A 14379-nucleotide genomic window follows, 5' to 3' on the forward strand; every position below is an offset into this window, starting at 1 on the left:
GGTTAGGTCAAATTATCAAGACACAGTTAAGCCCTTTTGTTAAAAAAAGATGTACAGCAGAATTACAAGCAACATGTACATTTTTTTAAATATATAGTTCAGCCTAGCTATCACTACAACATCCATTATGCTACTTGCCATTTTTGCTAATTAAATCTAGAAAATTGCCTGCTATGAAGAATTTCAGCTTAAGAAAACAAAAGGTCAGGACAACTTCATGGAGAAGCATAACATTTTATTAAAGAACCTGAACAAAAGCACTCAAATCATTCATATCACATTGCCACAAACAATGCAACTACATTCAAGAAGGACACCAAAAAATAAACAAGCAGGATTAATTACTGAACCCATAGTTTTTATCAGGGCCCAAGTGAAGCCACATCATGCAACAGAAAACAGGCTCCCCTGAAAACAGTACGGTGCATGACACTAGAAGAGCAATAAAAGGAAATAAGTTTACTTTCAACAAAAACACTGCATATGTGCCATGGATTCTCATAGCAAGCTGAGAAGGCAGAAACTGGACCATGTAGCCATTCACCTGGCATAAAACAACCAGACTTGGACAGAGAACTGAGAATACACTGCTAATTTTGAGTCACATTTTATTTACTTATTGCAAATTTGTGTCAGACTGCAGCTCATGACTGTACAAGACAGGAAAAAGTCACAGGAAACAGGGCTGATGAAAGTAAACATGAACAGAAGTTGGTCTCAGCTCTTCAAACAAACATTGAGTCTAAGCCTTTGAACCAGGTATGACTTATTACAGAACATGCTTGAATGCTAAAGTAAAGCCAAGAGTGAAAAATACAAGTCTGAATGAACAGAGAAATCTCAGGTACAGAGGACAACAGGTTTAAAGTGTACAAAAAAACCATGATGTTTGGTTGAAGAGTACTTTTTTTTCTGGAATTCAAACCCATGGTCTTATGTACTCATTAACTAAACATCTTGAAATTAAAAAGGAACTGAAGAAACCTAACAATGCTGTAAAACAGACCCTGGGACCACCCTGCATGTTTTTTTTTTTTTTTCTTCCTCCAGCTTAAATCACTGGCAAATATGATTGCTGTTTAATTAAAAACAAGCCACACAGAGGTTCCTAATAAGGAACAGGGAGGGTAGTCCTCAAACCATAGGTAGAATTACACCAGGAGTGCCTATTTTTAAAAAGTGGTACAGCAGAAGTCATGATGAAAGCCCTGAATGGCACAGGGCTGCTTGATCTTTTAACATGCTGGCAAGCTTCCCATAAGTACAATGAAGTATCCATTTGCAGGTCTCCATGGCCAAAGTGGATCTAACACACACAACACCAACTCCTCCCCTGCACCAGGTCAAAGTTTAAAATCCCCACCCAAACTCAACACAGTGCTACAGCCTGCTTTACCTACCTTTACTAAGGTGTCCTCACAGCACACACTGCTTTGTGTCAATTTTCACTTCCCTTCTCTTGCTGGTATGGAGTTTTTAGCATGGCTCCTTCCAACAGGAATTCACAGAAATGAGAGGTAGCAGGAAAGTAATACCTATTCTTCAACAAGTGTAACAAACCAAAACCTAAAGCTAAATAAAATACATAAGTACAGTATATTTGACTCACAAAGCAGTACATGATACTCAAAGTACTACTGTAGCGCTTAGGTTTTTAAACGGTCCATCATTAAAGTTGTTTCAGCACTAAGATACTCCACATCCCAAAGTCATATAAGGGCTGATTTTTTCCTACATATATTCTTCAGTTAATTTCAGTTTTTGTCTGAGAGCAATATTAGAGGGCTATAAACAGACCACTGAAAGCAATGTAACACTACAAAAACATTTGACTCTACGGTGGGGGGAGACATGAAATGCAAAGCTCAGTGGAAGAAACCTCTGAACTTAAGTAGAAGAAACCTAAAGCAAAAACATGTCATAAATCCTTATCCAATGGACAGAACTGGAAAGATTCAAGTGGTCATCTGAACAACATGAAAGATTTCAGAAAATTCTACACAATGAAACCTGCCACAAAAAAAAAAAAAAAAAAAAAAAAAAAAAAAAAAAACTTGAAGCATGAACAGACTATAAAAAGTAATCATAAGAAAGTGTCCTTGTGTGGCAATAGGTAAACAGCATTTTAGAATCCCGACAATAGCAATATTTAAACCAGAACTGGATAAAGGTCAAAAATTCATAGTCTCTTACATCTCAGTATGTAGAACTTTCTACAAATGGGTACCACTGCTTTTTCTTAAATTGCCTAAAATTGTGGAACATTTCAAAAAAAAAAAAAAAAAAAAAGCCAGCTTTGTGACTTGACTAAAAGTTGCTGTCTTTCACTGAATCTTTGCATCTTGGTTTTAGAAAAGAAAGCTATTGACAAAGTATCTCCAGATGGTTTTTGTGACTAAGGGGTTTCAGTCAGTAGCTGGAGTGTTCTTGATGGTTCGTGTGCCCAGGAAGTGCAAGTACTGTTGACAGGAATGCAGGTGTTATGCAGAAGGAGTAGAGAGGAAAAAGACCCAATGCTGTCATCTGCTCAGTCAGACTTCTTCTCTCGTTGACCATCACACTTAGTCTGTAGATAAAGAATGTCATAGGAGCTGCAACATTAAATCTCTTGGTAATCACTTTATGACCATGAACCCTGTGCTATATGGGTTCACACAAGTACAAACATGTACAACCAGCCCCCCCCCATATATATATATATATATATATATATAAAAATGTTCAAGCAATATTTCAGGAAGGAAACATTTAACACTTGAGCCATAAAGAATATTTACATTATTAATTTCGCTGATGCTTTTCTCCAAATGTTAAACTACTTATTTATCCATTTATACACTTGGGTAATCACACTAACGCATCCCTGCATCTAAGTAATAAGTTGCCATGGAGGAAACAGGGAGATCAATCTTTGTTTCAAATTTAAACATTAAAGAATTACATATCCTGTAAAACTACGAAGGACTGAATCCATTATAGAAAGAATGGCCGTACAAGCGCATATTAGGCAGTTAATGGCAGAATGCCTCGTCTACACAAGCAATAGGCAAGGAAGAAGGGGGAAAAAGGCTGAGCTACACATATACATGGCAAGCTTAAGGCTCAACCATCAGGTGCTGCTGTGATGGTAACAGAATTCAGCCTGACTTCAACAATGTGGCAAGATACTTGCTCTACTTTTATAAAAGCACTAGAGCATAAAATGGACTGTAAAAAGTTACTAGAACATAGAAGACCCTTACTGTACACTCATGACAAAGTATTAAGTACCAGATGTAAAGGAGGATATGCTCAATAGAGTAGAGCTGAGCCCTCACTCCCCCCCCCCCCCGCAAGTGCCCCACCTGTTGCACAAGATAGGTGAAATCAAAGTGACCCTTAAAACACTAATGTGGTCATAGCTGAGAACACAGTGTACAAATGTGTTGCCTCAGTCTGTTATTCTCTTAATATTTTTAACTGCGCTGATTTATGCTGGTATCCATTTCACACCTAGCACAAAAAAAGCTTCTTGTTTTCACAAAAAAATAACATATTTATTAAACATGTTTAATGATTATAAGTATTATACCAAAAGTATAAGGAACATTTGGGTCACCATGTGTTTTATCCTTGTATAAAGCACAATTGTCTTACGCTTGGTAGGGGAGGTGGCAATATCAACACACATACCAAATAAAGGAGGAATCAAAACCTGTTAGCATCTGCCAGTTCACATGTGCTTCTCAGACATTCTTACCTCCTAAAATATTTCCCATTTCACTCCTACAACGGGTGTGGGAAATGTGGTAGTCCTTAGATAAGTCCATATCAATGTGTACAAGAACATTAAGATACTGCATGTTCTAAGCAGTATTTGACATTACAGGTAGTTAAGATCTATCAAAGTAACAGAGCACAGCTGGGTTTGACTTCTTAAAAATGCCTCCTAACAATACTGACCTGTAGCTTTGCATGCTCCTCCAGTAAACGGTCATACTCCACTGTCAGGTTCTCAGCCTGCTTCTTCATAGCCTTCACATCACTGTCTGACTTCTGCAGGGCTGGAAAATAAGTTCATTCATCATCTGCCACTGCTGCTAAATTCTGATGTTCTTCAAACCACATGTGAAGTCTTGTAACTTTTTTTTTTTTTTTTAATATGGAGGTGTCATCCTCTTGGACTATGGAAAATTCTAAATGCAACTGTTCCTTGGTAATGCAATTTTATTCAGGATTAATAAAATTGCTATCTATTTATAATATTAATATGCAAAACAAGATCCAATGTCTACTAGAAAACCCTACCTATAACATTACAAACCACCAACATCTGGAAAGGGACAATGTGGGATGAAAGTAATCTTTGAATTTCTAAGTAAAACCCTTCCAAATGTGGGGTAAACAACTATTCAGATCAGATTTTTCTCCAGTACTTAGACACCTAAGATTTATGCTCATTAATCCAGGTAATCTATTTTTTGCACACTGGCCTTCAAGACAAAGTTTCAAACATCACTCCTACCAGCTTTGTAACACTCACAATGCATGTTTTATTGAGACAGGATTGGAGGTATTGTATTGTGAGGCTTCTGTTCAGTGGTTTTTCCATCCGTCCTGTTAAGCAGCTCTCTACGAGCTTCAACCTCTAGGACCTCTTTCACAATCCATTTTTCCATGTTTGAGGTGTATTCGTGATTTGTCATATTTCCCTTGGCACAGTAAATGGTTCTGCAGTCTTTTTTCATCTGCAATTGTCAATTAGTTCTGAAGAGGCCAGATACTGTCAGCTGTGTCACGTAATAAACTCACGTTAAATTGCCAGACCTCTTAGAGCAGACATTGTTAATTGGTATTCAAATTAATGACTTGACTGTTTCACCTGATATCGTTTCTGATAAATTCCAGGGACTGTGAAGTTACTGAATATAGTAACCTCAGTTACTTATTGTATAAAGAATAAAAAGAATACTTACTGTATAAGGAATTATAGTCAAGAATTAAATTGTTTAAACGTGCAAAATCTGATGCCACTAAAGATAGAGGCACTACATTTGAAAAAATTTTAGGTATTAATAGAACAGAAATAAGTCACCTGTGCTCACCATCCACTCTAGCAACTAGCTTGGCAGAGCCAACTACTTTACTACAGACTCCTCATCACTTGGGCAAAAATAAAACACAAGCATTTCAGAATTTATGAATCCTTACCTTGTTTGGTGGTGTCCAGCTCATCCTTCAGCTTTTTCACCTCCTCGTTAAGCTTCTTGTTCTCTTCCTCCACGCCACCTCCAGCTTTCTTGCCCACATCAGGAACTGCAATGCCAGCATCCCGTAGTTTCTGTGCAGAAACAGTGGGTTTCTTCAAGTTGTCATTCAGTCATGATTATTTACAGGCAAACTAGACTATTTTCAAACTAGACAAATTTTGAAACGTGTTATGTAAAAGTATTTTGTGTCATGAAAATATGTTTAATGCTGAAACAGATACAGAATGTGGTTTATTCAAACGAGAAACTGATAAGTCTGATAACACTGATGTTTTCCAGGCTGCTCAGAGTAGCAATAATTCTCATAACTAAATTCACCCTATGAATGGAATATATGGGCAGCTCATTTTGTCAGCATGCAACAAGCTTTATATTAAGCTGGTCTTGAATATTGATTCAATGACTAAATCTACATATGTTAAGGCAATTTGTCTTTCACGCATCAATCCTTGAAAAATAAGGCACGCTCTTCTTCCGGGAAGGATCAGACCATCTTGGTCTCTAAGCATTTCTCAATTGTTCAGACTACTCTAAACGAGTTTGGCTATGTCACTTTATAGAAACCAACCTACTAGAAGACTGAACAAACCAGGAACATGTATTTCCAAAAACTCATACAATCGCTTAGTGTTTGTCCTACACAAATAAATTCATAAGTAGAATTGGCACCAAATTAAACAGTTTTCCCTATTATGGAACAGCTTTTTGTAGACTGGACCTCATAGCAATTTAACTTCAATCCTCAAGTATGTGAAAAATGTTTCAGTGATTAAGTAAAATGTACTGTTTTAGCAAGTGACTTGGAGCAATTTATAAAAAAAAAAAACTCATTTAGCAATCAAGTGAAAAAATTATTCCTTACTTCTAGGGAGGAATAAACATGCCTTCTTCCATGTTCCTTCTAGTCTTTTTTTAAATATGGTATGGTCCTACAGAGGTGGGGCTTGTGGCATATAAGATAGCCTTGAGTACAAAGAATGGAGGGTACAGAGGTAAGGCCTTAATACTGAAGGCAAGTAGTTGTACAGCCCCTCTACATTGTGCTGTATAACATGTTATGCAACTGGAAAAATCAGTGTCCCGAATGTTTTTTTTCTGCAAAGCTATCCTTACAGAAGAATGTTGCTGTGAGAGTAAAAAGTCACATCCCACCACTGCCACCAACTGAACATTGGATCCACTGACTTCTCAGAAGTCGGACACCTTGAAGTGCAGCGTCAGCAATAGCTTTTAATGTTCTTGTGCAAAGTGCTTTACAATACTCGTACCAAATTGTACTGCAAACATACATGGTTTTTGAAACAGCGATTAAACTTTTTACCTGAAACACTGAATAATGGAATAATTGAATCAGTACCAGTATGGCTTAACACTTTTGTGGGTGGACCCACAAACACAATGTTGTGATCTTGCTTCCAATGTGTTGAGAATGACCATTTTTGGAAGTGTCCAAGTGGTCATACTGGGACAGCTTAATCTGTCACAATTTGCATGGGTTTGCAGAACAGATTGTCCTAACCTATAGGTGTTGCCAAGCAAACAAGGACAGTGTGTCAAATTACTGTTTCAAAGAAGCCATAATCAAGGCGAATATAAAGATATTGGCATGAGCGCAACCCAGAGACTTGACATAGCTCTAGAGACCATCCTGTTCTTTTGGGTAGAGTGATCATGCCTACATTCTGAGCCAAGTTCTCCAGTTGAAATATCACCTCAAGCTGCTACCTTGCTCACAACAGTAGACTACATACAGAGTATCCTCTAGTGGCTGGGACCGGTGTTGTGGAAAAATACAGACATATGCAGAAAAATCCGGGTTGGAAAAATTTTTATCTGATTAGATCATTTTCAGCTGTTGTATGTCATCTCCAGGTGGGAATATGACATTGAATACAGATATGTGCCTGGAATAATTTCTGCTTTATCCTAACAGCTGGAATCAGAATTACATTTTACAAGGACATTGCAGCATTTGAAAGGGCTCAGCAAAAAGCTTCTTACAGCCATATTTTAATCTATCCTAGTACCTCACCTATTTAACTTCTTTTCGAAGTGCAATATCACAAGACATTTAAGTATTAAGACTATACTTCATCTCAGGAAAAAGACAGGGTGCACAACTACACACAGGTAACGGCTCTAAAAAGTACAGTTGAGGTTCAAAAACATACCTCCTGAAGCTTATCATTTTCCTCCATGTACTTTCTTGCAGCATCACTAGCCCCCTCCGCCTGCTTCTTGAAGGCCTCATTGGATGCCATCATGGTAGCTTGCTGAGAGAGAAGGGTGGCAAGGCGCCTCAGTAACCTGTGGACACGCAAATGCAAAAAAATGGGGCACTCTCACATTAGGAATAAATACAAAGTCCAAGAAGCTAAAATGTATTGGTATAATAAGGCGTTTTAAAAAAGGCAGAAGCTTATATTAAAAACCACTTCATTTTCAAAGACTGCTACTTATGGCAAGACTAACATATGAATGTGCATGGTTGTTTCTACTAAATTATATATATATTTTAAGAAAATTGGTCGATAGCAAATGTTAATACATATAATGTATGTGTTGAAATTGTGCTGCAGTAAACTTTAGGTGTTGCAGACATTCTTAGCAATAGTTTCCTGTTTAGCACTTAAGTGAGCAAGACCAGCTGTGTTTTTTTTTTTTTTTTTTTTTTTTTTAAACTCATCTTTGTATATTCCAGTCTCAGTACAGCACTACTTCTATTAGCCCAGCAAGTAATAGCCAACTCATCCCTTAAGTTGCCAAACATTTTTTATTTACTCAATTAGCTGATGTTTTTCTCCAAAGCAACTGTCTAGCTATTCATACGGGTGGGTAATTTTACCTGAGCAATTCAAGGCAAGTACCTTGCTCAGAGGTAGCAACAGCAGGTGGTGGGATTTGAACCTGTTCCTTCTGAGGCTAAAGGCAGGTCTAACCAGTATGCTACCTGCCATCTCAAGAGTAGATTAATAAGGCAATTTTCCCAGTAGGATAATTATGGTTTACAGAAAAGCAAGCACTGCACATTCAGTCCATCGTGCTGAGGTGTTCCTTACTGGAATCTTGTGCTTCCATAGCCCAGAGATAAACAAGGCATAACGGTATTTGCCAACATCTTCCAGCTACCCACACCGCACATGAAGCCACCTCTAAAGACATCCCCATGTATATATGACAAGGAGGATCACTGCCACATGATTTACCTAGGCAAACCTGTAACACAAGCCCTGGGTCTGTGGGTTCACCTCAAAGGCATCCCCTTCAGAAATAAACCCACCACAGCGTGTGCAGTCACATGTCGATGGGGTCCTCATACACGCAGCTGTTTTGACACCCAAACTGGGCAGGAGTGAATGTGGTAGCAGGCCATGTGCAGGCCTATTAATAGACTGCCATTCAGAGGTATATGATAGGGATCCTGGGCCCCTGTATGGATAAAACTTGCAAACTGTGTCCAAGGGCCAAGTAACTCAAAGTGGAACATGTAGTCTGTCAATCAGCTCTCCACCAATCAGGTCTTCATGCCTCCAAGCAAACTTATGAATGGAAAATGTCCAGGCTCCCTCCATTACTACTATACAACTCAGGCAGAAAAAAGAAGCCATTGACCGAAATCCAAGAGGTCAATATAGTCGTGGAAAACATGTGGTTAAAGCTACTGATCAAACAGTCCAATTTGAACACATCTCGATTAATCCATATAGATTAATGGATACTGAAGTCTCTTTTGATAGAACACATTTGAAATACAGAATGAATAAGCAGCCAGGTTTACTAGCATCAGCAAGTTTACTTAGTGACACAAAAGCTACAGATTTTCAAGTATATAAAAAAAGATTTTAAAAGCAGATTATTTTCTGTTTAGAAGAGAAACAAAGGCCAATTTTTTGCTGAAAAATCCATAAGATGTTATTGATCAAGAGCAGTTATTCCTACAAGCAGAAATGAAAACAGCTTGTAATCAACTTTGTGTCATACAAGCCATGGAATCATCTCAGCCTTGTCTTCTTGAGAAACTGAAGATCCTCTCAAAAAGCCTTCCCTCTCTAGCAGGTACAGCACTTTTCCAACTTTTTATACAGCACCATATCTATAGGTTTTGTTAGGTTTATATAGGCATGAGTATAGTTCTCATTTTCACTAGGGACACATCTGGCACCGGGACTGACAAACACTACCAACTGGGAAAGTATGTACAGCAATTCCTGTGGATCAGTTTTCCTTATGGTCAAATTCAGCATCTGCTCCTTGGAAAATCCACGCTCTCCTGAGAGACCCAGGAAAAATGTCACATTGCTGCAGACACAGCAGAATTTCATGCATTTCTGTGGTCTGACTTAATCTGGAGGAGCTAGTGTGCATGTAGGCACACCTGTTTTTACACCTGCTGGTGGGTAGACATAGCCCTGTAGAAGGCAAGCAGTTCATCCTGCTGAACCCCTGGAAAACTTACTCATGCTCAGTGTATACACTAGTGAAGCCCACACCCCTAAACACCAGGCATGGCCCATTTGGTGCAGAACAGGTCTGGCAGAGGCAGCTGAGCAGATGGACAATGGCAGGTGGCCCACAGGTGCTGTGCTTACAGGCAGAGAAGTAAGGCAAAGCCAGCGATGTACTCGTTCCTCTGTGCCCGAAAGAGTTTCATGTGAATGTGCTCTATAGCCACAGGGTTATTGCTCAGATCCACTTTGTCCGTCACGCTGTACTTGCGGACCTCCCTGAAAGCATCTGCAGGAACACAAGGACAAGATGCATGACCACACTGTCGAGGTTGGCCCTGTGCCACAAAGGCTTCAAAAATTGATTTTATATCACAGTGACTAAACTACATTTACATAACCTTTTTAGATTTCAATTTAGCTTTTTGCCAAACAAAATTACAGCGTTAAGCTAACAACAATTATTTACCCATTTATACAGCTGAGCAACTTTATGAAGCAAATACCTTGGACAAGGGTACTACAGGTGAGGGTGGGATTTGAACCTGTGACTTTTAGGACCAAAGGCAGCTGCTCTAACCAGTAAATTACCAGCTGTCCCCAGTAAATGTCATTTCTGACTAATTCTTTAACACATTTGAAACTGAATATGAGAACCCCGAGAAGGCTATAGTGACCTATAATGTGGGTCAAAGTCCAGCAAAACTATGTGGTAGTAATACCATGAGCAACACTGAGCTCAGTAACCATATTTCAGGGGTCAATGTTCACTGCATTTGAAGGAAAAGAAGCATCTGGGGGGGAACCTCACCAATCAGCAAAAAGACCAGAATTCCGATGACCACCATGAAGTACGTGTTCCCATACGTAGTGATGGCTTTCACCAAACGAGACTTAAAGATCTTATGCCATCTGAAAAAGAAGCAGATTACTAAAACATCACTAATTTACATCCATTAAGATTAAGTACTGTTCTTTCAGCAATATTTTATGAGATTAAAGACATGTAACCTGAAGGTTGCTCCCTTCCATGAGGTACGTATACCAAATTAATTCAGCAAAATACCCATTTTTGTGAACTCAAAACTAAGTGGTTTTCGAAAACAAAAGCTTTTGATAAAACTATTAAAATCAACCGTTCAATTATATAAAGTTTACAAACCTGTAGATCATGCAGGGTTATGGATTCCTTTGAGCTAATATGAACAATTCACAGGTGCAATGGTTACTGTTTACTGATATAATGAGCTAGAGTGAAATAAGGCTAAAGAATGATCTGCATGACTGAATGGAACATCTACATTCAAACTGACACGTAGTAGAGCTTCACTGTATCCCATGGGAAACATGCAATGCATCCAGTATATTTAAGTTTCTATTTTTTGCAGCCCCCTCTGCTTTAAATAGTCTGAGGCAATTTAAAATAACAGCTTGGATGGAAAACAAACTTTAATGCACTGACATGATGGAAGTTAAACTCCCATCTGCCCTGTGTGGACCAGGCCCTCACTTGTTGAGGCCTACACAAACAGCTGGTGGCAGACCTCACCTCTGGGGGGATATGAAGGGTACACACAGCAGCAGCACAGCAAACACCTCGGCATACAGAAAAGTGGCCACAGCCGTCCACTGGAGACTCATGGTGAACGACCCTGTCAAGGAGATAGAAACGGTTAACTGCCAGATTCACACCCACACTGACACCAACTGAGGGCTCCATCACTACAACACCCAGAAGTCAATACTGTTCATGGGAATTCACAATCCAAAGACACATATGCGGTACTGAAATGCAGAGTAAGAGCAACAGACTACTGGCATTTCAACTAAAAACAGAAGGTTCAGTTCATGAAGAAGGACATGAATAAAACAATTATTTTGCATGCCTTAACATGTGTTTCAAAACACTTTCAATATGGATGCCCTCTGTGGTTCCATGTAAAATGGGTGGCCATGAACCTAGCTTTATACCAAGAGCCTCTCACATCAGAAATATACTTTACAAATACTTCTTAGCCAAGATGTATAATTAGTTATTATACACAGAAACCAAATTTACAGACAGGATCTATATTTCTAAACAAAGTATAGCATTCTTCCTTTAAAAAGGTAAATATTGCTGTGTGTCAACACCACAAAGATCCACAAGGCATAGCAGTGATTGATGGCTCAACCACGAAAACCTAACAGCACACAGCAGAGAATAAACTAATTTAATTCACCATGGCTGTTTCTGGATAGGTAAATTTACAAGTGGGCTATGATGAGAGCCAGAGTTGAGACGTGAATGAGATGTGTATAGTTCGGGGGTGTGTTTCTAATATGGAGGAGGTGTACTTCTCACAACCAGGTGAAGCATTGATAGAACAGCTCCACCATGTGGTGATCAGAAGGCAAATCCTTTGAATGTGTCACCACAAACCCAAGATGGAATTGTCTTAAGAGAAATACATGCTAAATACAAAAAGTTTCAAACTGTCCCTACATGCTGTTTCCAAAAAATAAATATATATACCCTGAGCATGTTAAGCTTGAGCCCTAGTTTTCATTTGGACCCAGATCCAGTAAGGTGAACATGAGTACTAAAAGAAACATTTGCGTTAAATAGGATTTGAGGGGAACAACCACGATGTTTAAAAAGCTGAAAAGAAAGGACAACTACACTCAAAGTTTTCATCTTTAAATCATCCAGCAGTGTTAAAAAAATGAATTGTACAATAAATGTGTACAAATGGATGTGAGCAGTCAAAGTGAACATGACCTGACAGCTGACTTTAAAAAGTATGTCATGTTCTCCTCAAATGTATAATCCAACACAAAATATGGACATTTGTGCATTACAAAATGGTTAATCATAAGTTATGAATTATAATTGTAATTACACTAATAATGCACTATAAACCTGAAGAGTTTCCCAATTACATTTTCTCCACAGACCCATGACAGGTCTGAACACTTTTATGCAAAGTATGGTTCAAAGTTTGGGACTGAAAATTAAGAGATAATGTCATGGGAGCCACATTGCAAAATTACAAGTCACGCTGGGAATGCTTGCACAACTCATATTGCACAACTGCAGTGGAAAAAAGGAAGAAAAAAAAAAATCACAGCATGTGACACAATCCCAGCTCACAATCAGTCCTACAGACCATACAGATGTAACAAGGCAGGGCAGGTTTAGAAAGATCCCACTCTTCCATCAAGTCCAGTGTTTTCATATGACTATATACACTGTCTGACTGCATTACTTGTGCCAGTAAAGGGTGGGACAAGAATCCCCCCGCCCCCGAACTACAGTACAGTCCTTGCCTATTTTTTTGAGGTAACAGAACTCACCTTCACGGGTGACCTGTTCCCCCTCAAGTCTTAACTTAAATCATGTGTTTCTTTTAGTACTCATGATGATGTTCACTGGGTCCAAAAATGAAACTAGGCTGTGCTGCTCTAACTTCTAAGTACCTTAGGCTTCTCCCACACACATAACCAATAATAACCTCAAAATAATACACTAAACTTCGCCATAATACCACGACAAAGAGGTTAGTCCTTTAATTTTTTTAAACGCTGCATGAACAGTGCCAGACAGACAGCTGCAGCAGTCCACTAGCTTTTCCCGCCCTGACTTCTCTCACCAGCTCCCCGCCGAGCAGTACGCACCTCACACGACTGACAAAGACAGACACACTGAGACCGAAGAGACCGCAACACTTCACTTACTTTGAACGGAGGCAGCGAACTACAGCTAGAAGCACCGAAAGCTTCAACCCGTGCAACCTAACCAGCAATTCTGCCTCGTTTTCTCTCTAAACTTGACTACTTCCGGTTGGTAAACGCCAACTCATCCACGTCCACTTGACCCCCGACCTTTGACCAACAAGACGCACCGGAACAAATACGTCACTGGTGACGTCACATAGCGCTATGTTTCAATTATCAAAAGGGGTGGAGACGAATAAAGCCTTAGTTTTAAATACGCTGTGTTACACATGACTATAAATGTTTTGATATCTACTGTACATTATGAGTATAGATCCTTATGTTTAAGCAATAAATCCTTATAATTCTACTCCGTAAGCTGAACAAAAAAACGAACAAAATTAAAATTTAATTAAAAGTAATTTAATTGAAATTAACACGAGTAAGTTTGAACTAAGTTTTTGTAGTAGGATAACCTTCACTCTCAAAAATACACACGTGACACGATTTTAGTCGGGCACGACCTGCATGGTTGATCGATGCCAAAAACATGTGACATCACATGTCTTTGTTGTGGAAAAAAAAGTTTCTGATTATGTATTTGAATCGACGCTTTTCCCAAAAGCGGCTTACAGCACTGAGCGACTTACCGTGATTTACCTGTTCATACAGGTCGGTAATATTTACTGCTGTCTCACAGCTCCTGGGTGGTGCGAGAGGACGTGGGTTCCATACCCACTCAGTCTGTGTGGAGTTTGAATGTTATCCCCATGTCTGCGTGGATTTCCTCCGGGTGCTCCGGTTTCCTCCCACAGTCCAAACACATGCTGTTCAGGTTCACCCATAGTGTGAGAGTGACAGAGAGAGTGTTCTGCTGATGTATGCATGAGTGACCCATGGTTAGTAGTGTATCCAGCAGTGTAAATCACCATGGTGAATAAGGTGTGTGGACTGGTAACACTACATAGTATCCATTGGAAGTCGCTTTG

The 14379-nt window shown here is 39.2% G+C and overlaps 1 protein-coding gene across 1 annotated transcript; it reads right to left on the reverse strand.

Moving 5' to 3' along the window:
- Positions 1–218: 218 nt before the first annotated feature.
- Positions 219–13552, reverse strand: bcap31 (B cell receptor associated protein 31). Its single transcript, XM_018753010.2, has 8 exons — positions 13412–13552; positions 11244–11346; positions 10506–10606; positions 9839–9983; positions 7421–7556; positions 5191–5320; positions 3943–4043; positions 219–2566 (listed from the first exon to the last, which is right to left on the reverse strand). The coding sequence occupies exons 2-8, from the start codon at positions 11333–11335 to the stop codon at positions 2528–2530; spliced, it is 744 nt and encodes a 247-aa protein (XP_018608526.1). The 5' UTR covers positions 11336–11346; positions 13412–13552; the 3' UTR covers positions 219–2527.
- Between the last annotated feature and the right edge of the window lie 827 nt (positions 13553–14379).

Source organism: Scleropages formosus, chromosome 1 (genome assembly GCF_900964775.1).
Source record: "Scleropages formosus chromosome 1, fSclFor1.1, whole genome shotgun sequence".
Taxonomy (NCBI): Eukaryota; Metazoa; Chordata; class Actinopteri; order Osteoglossiformes; family Osteoglossidae; genus Scleropages; species Scleropages formosus.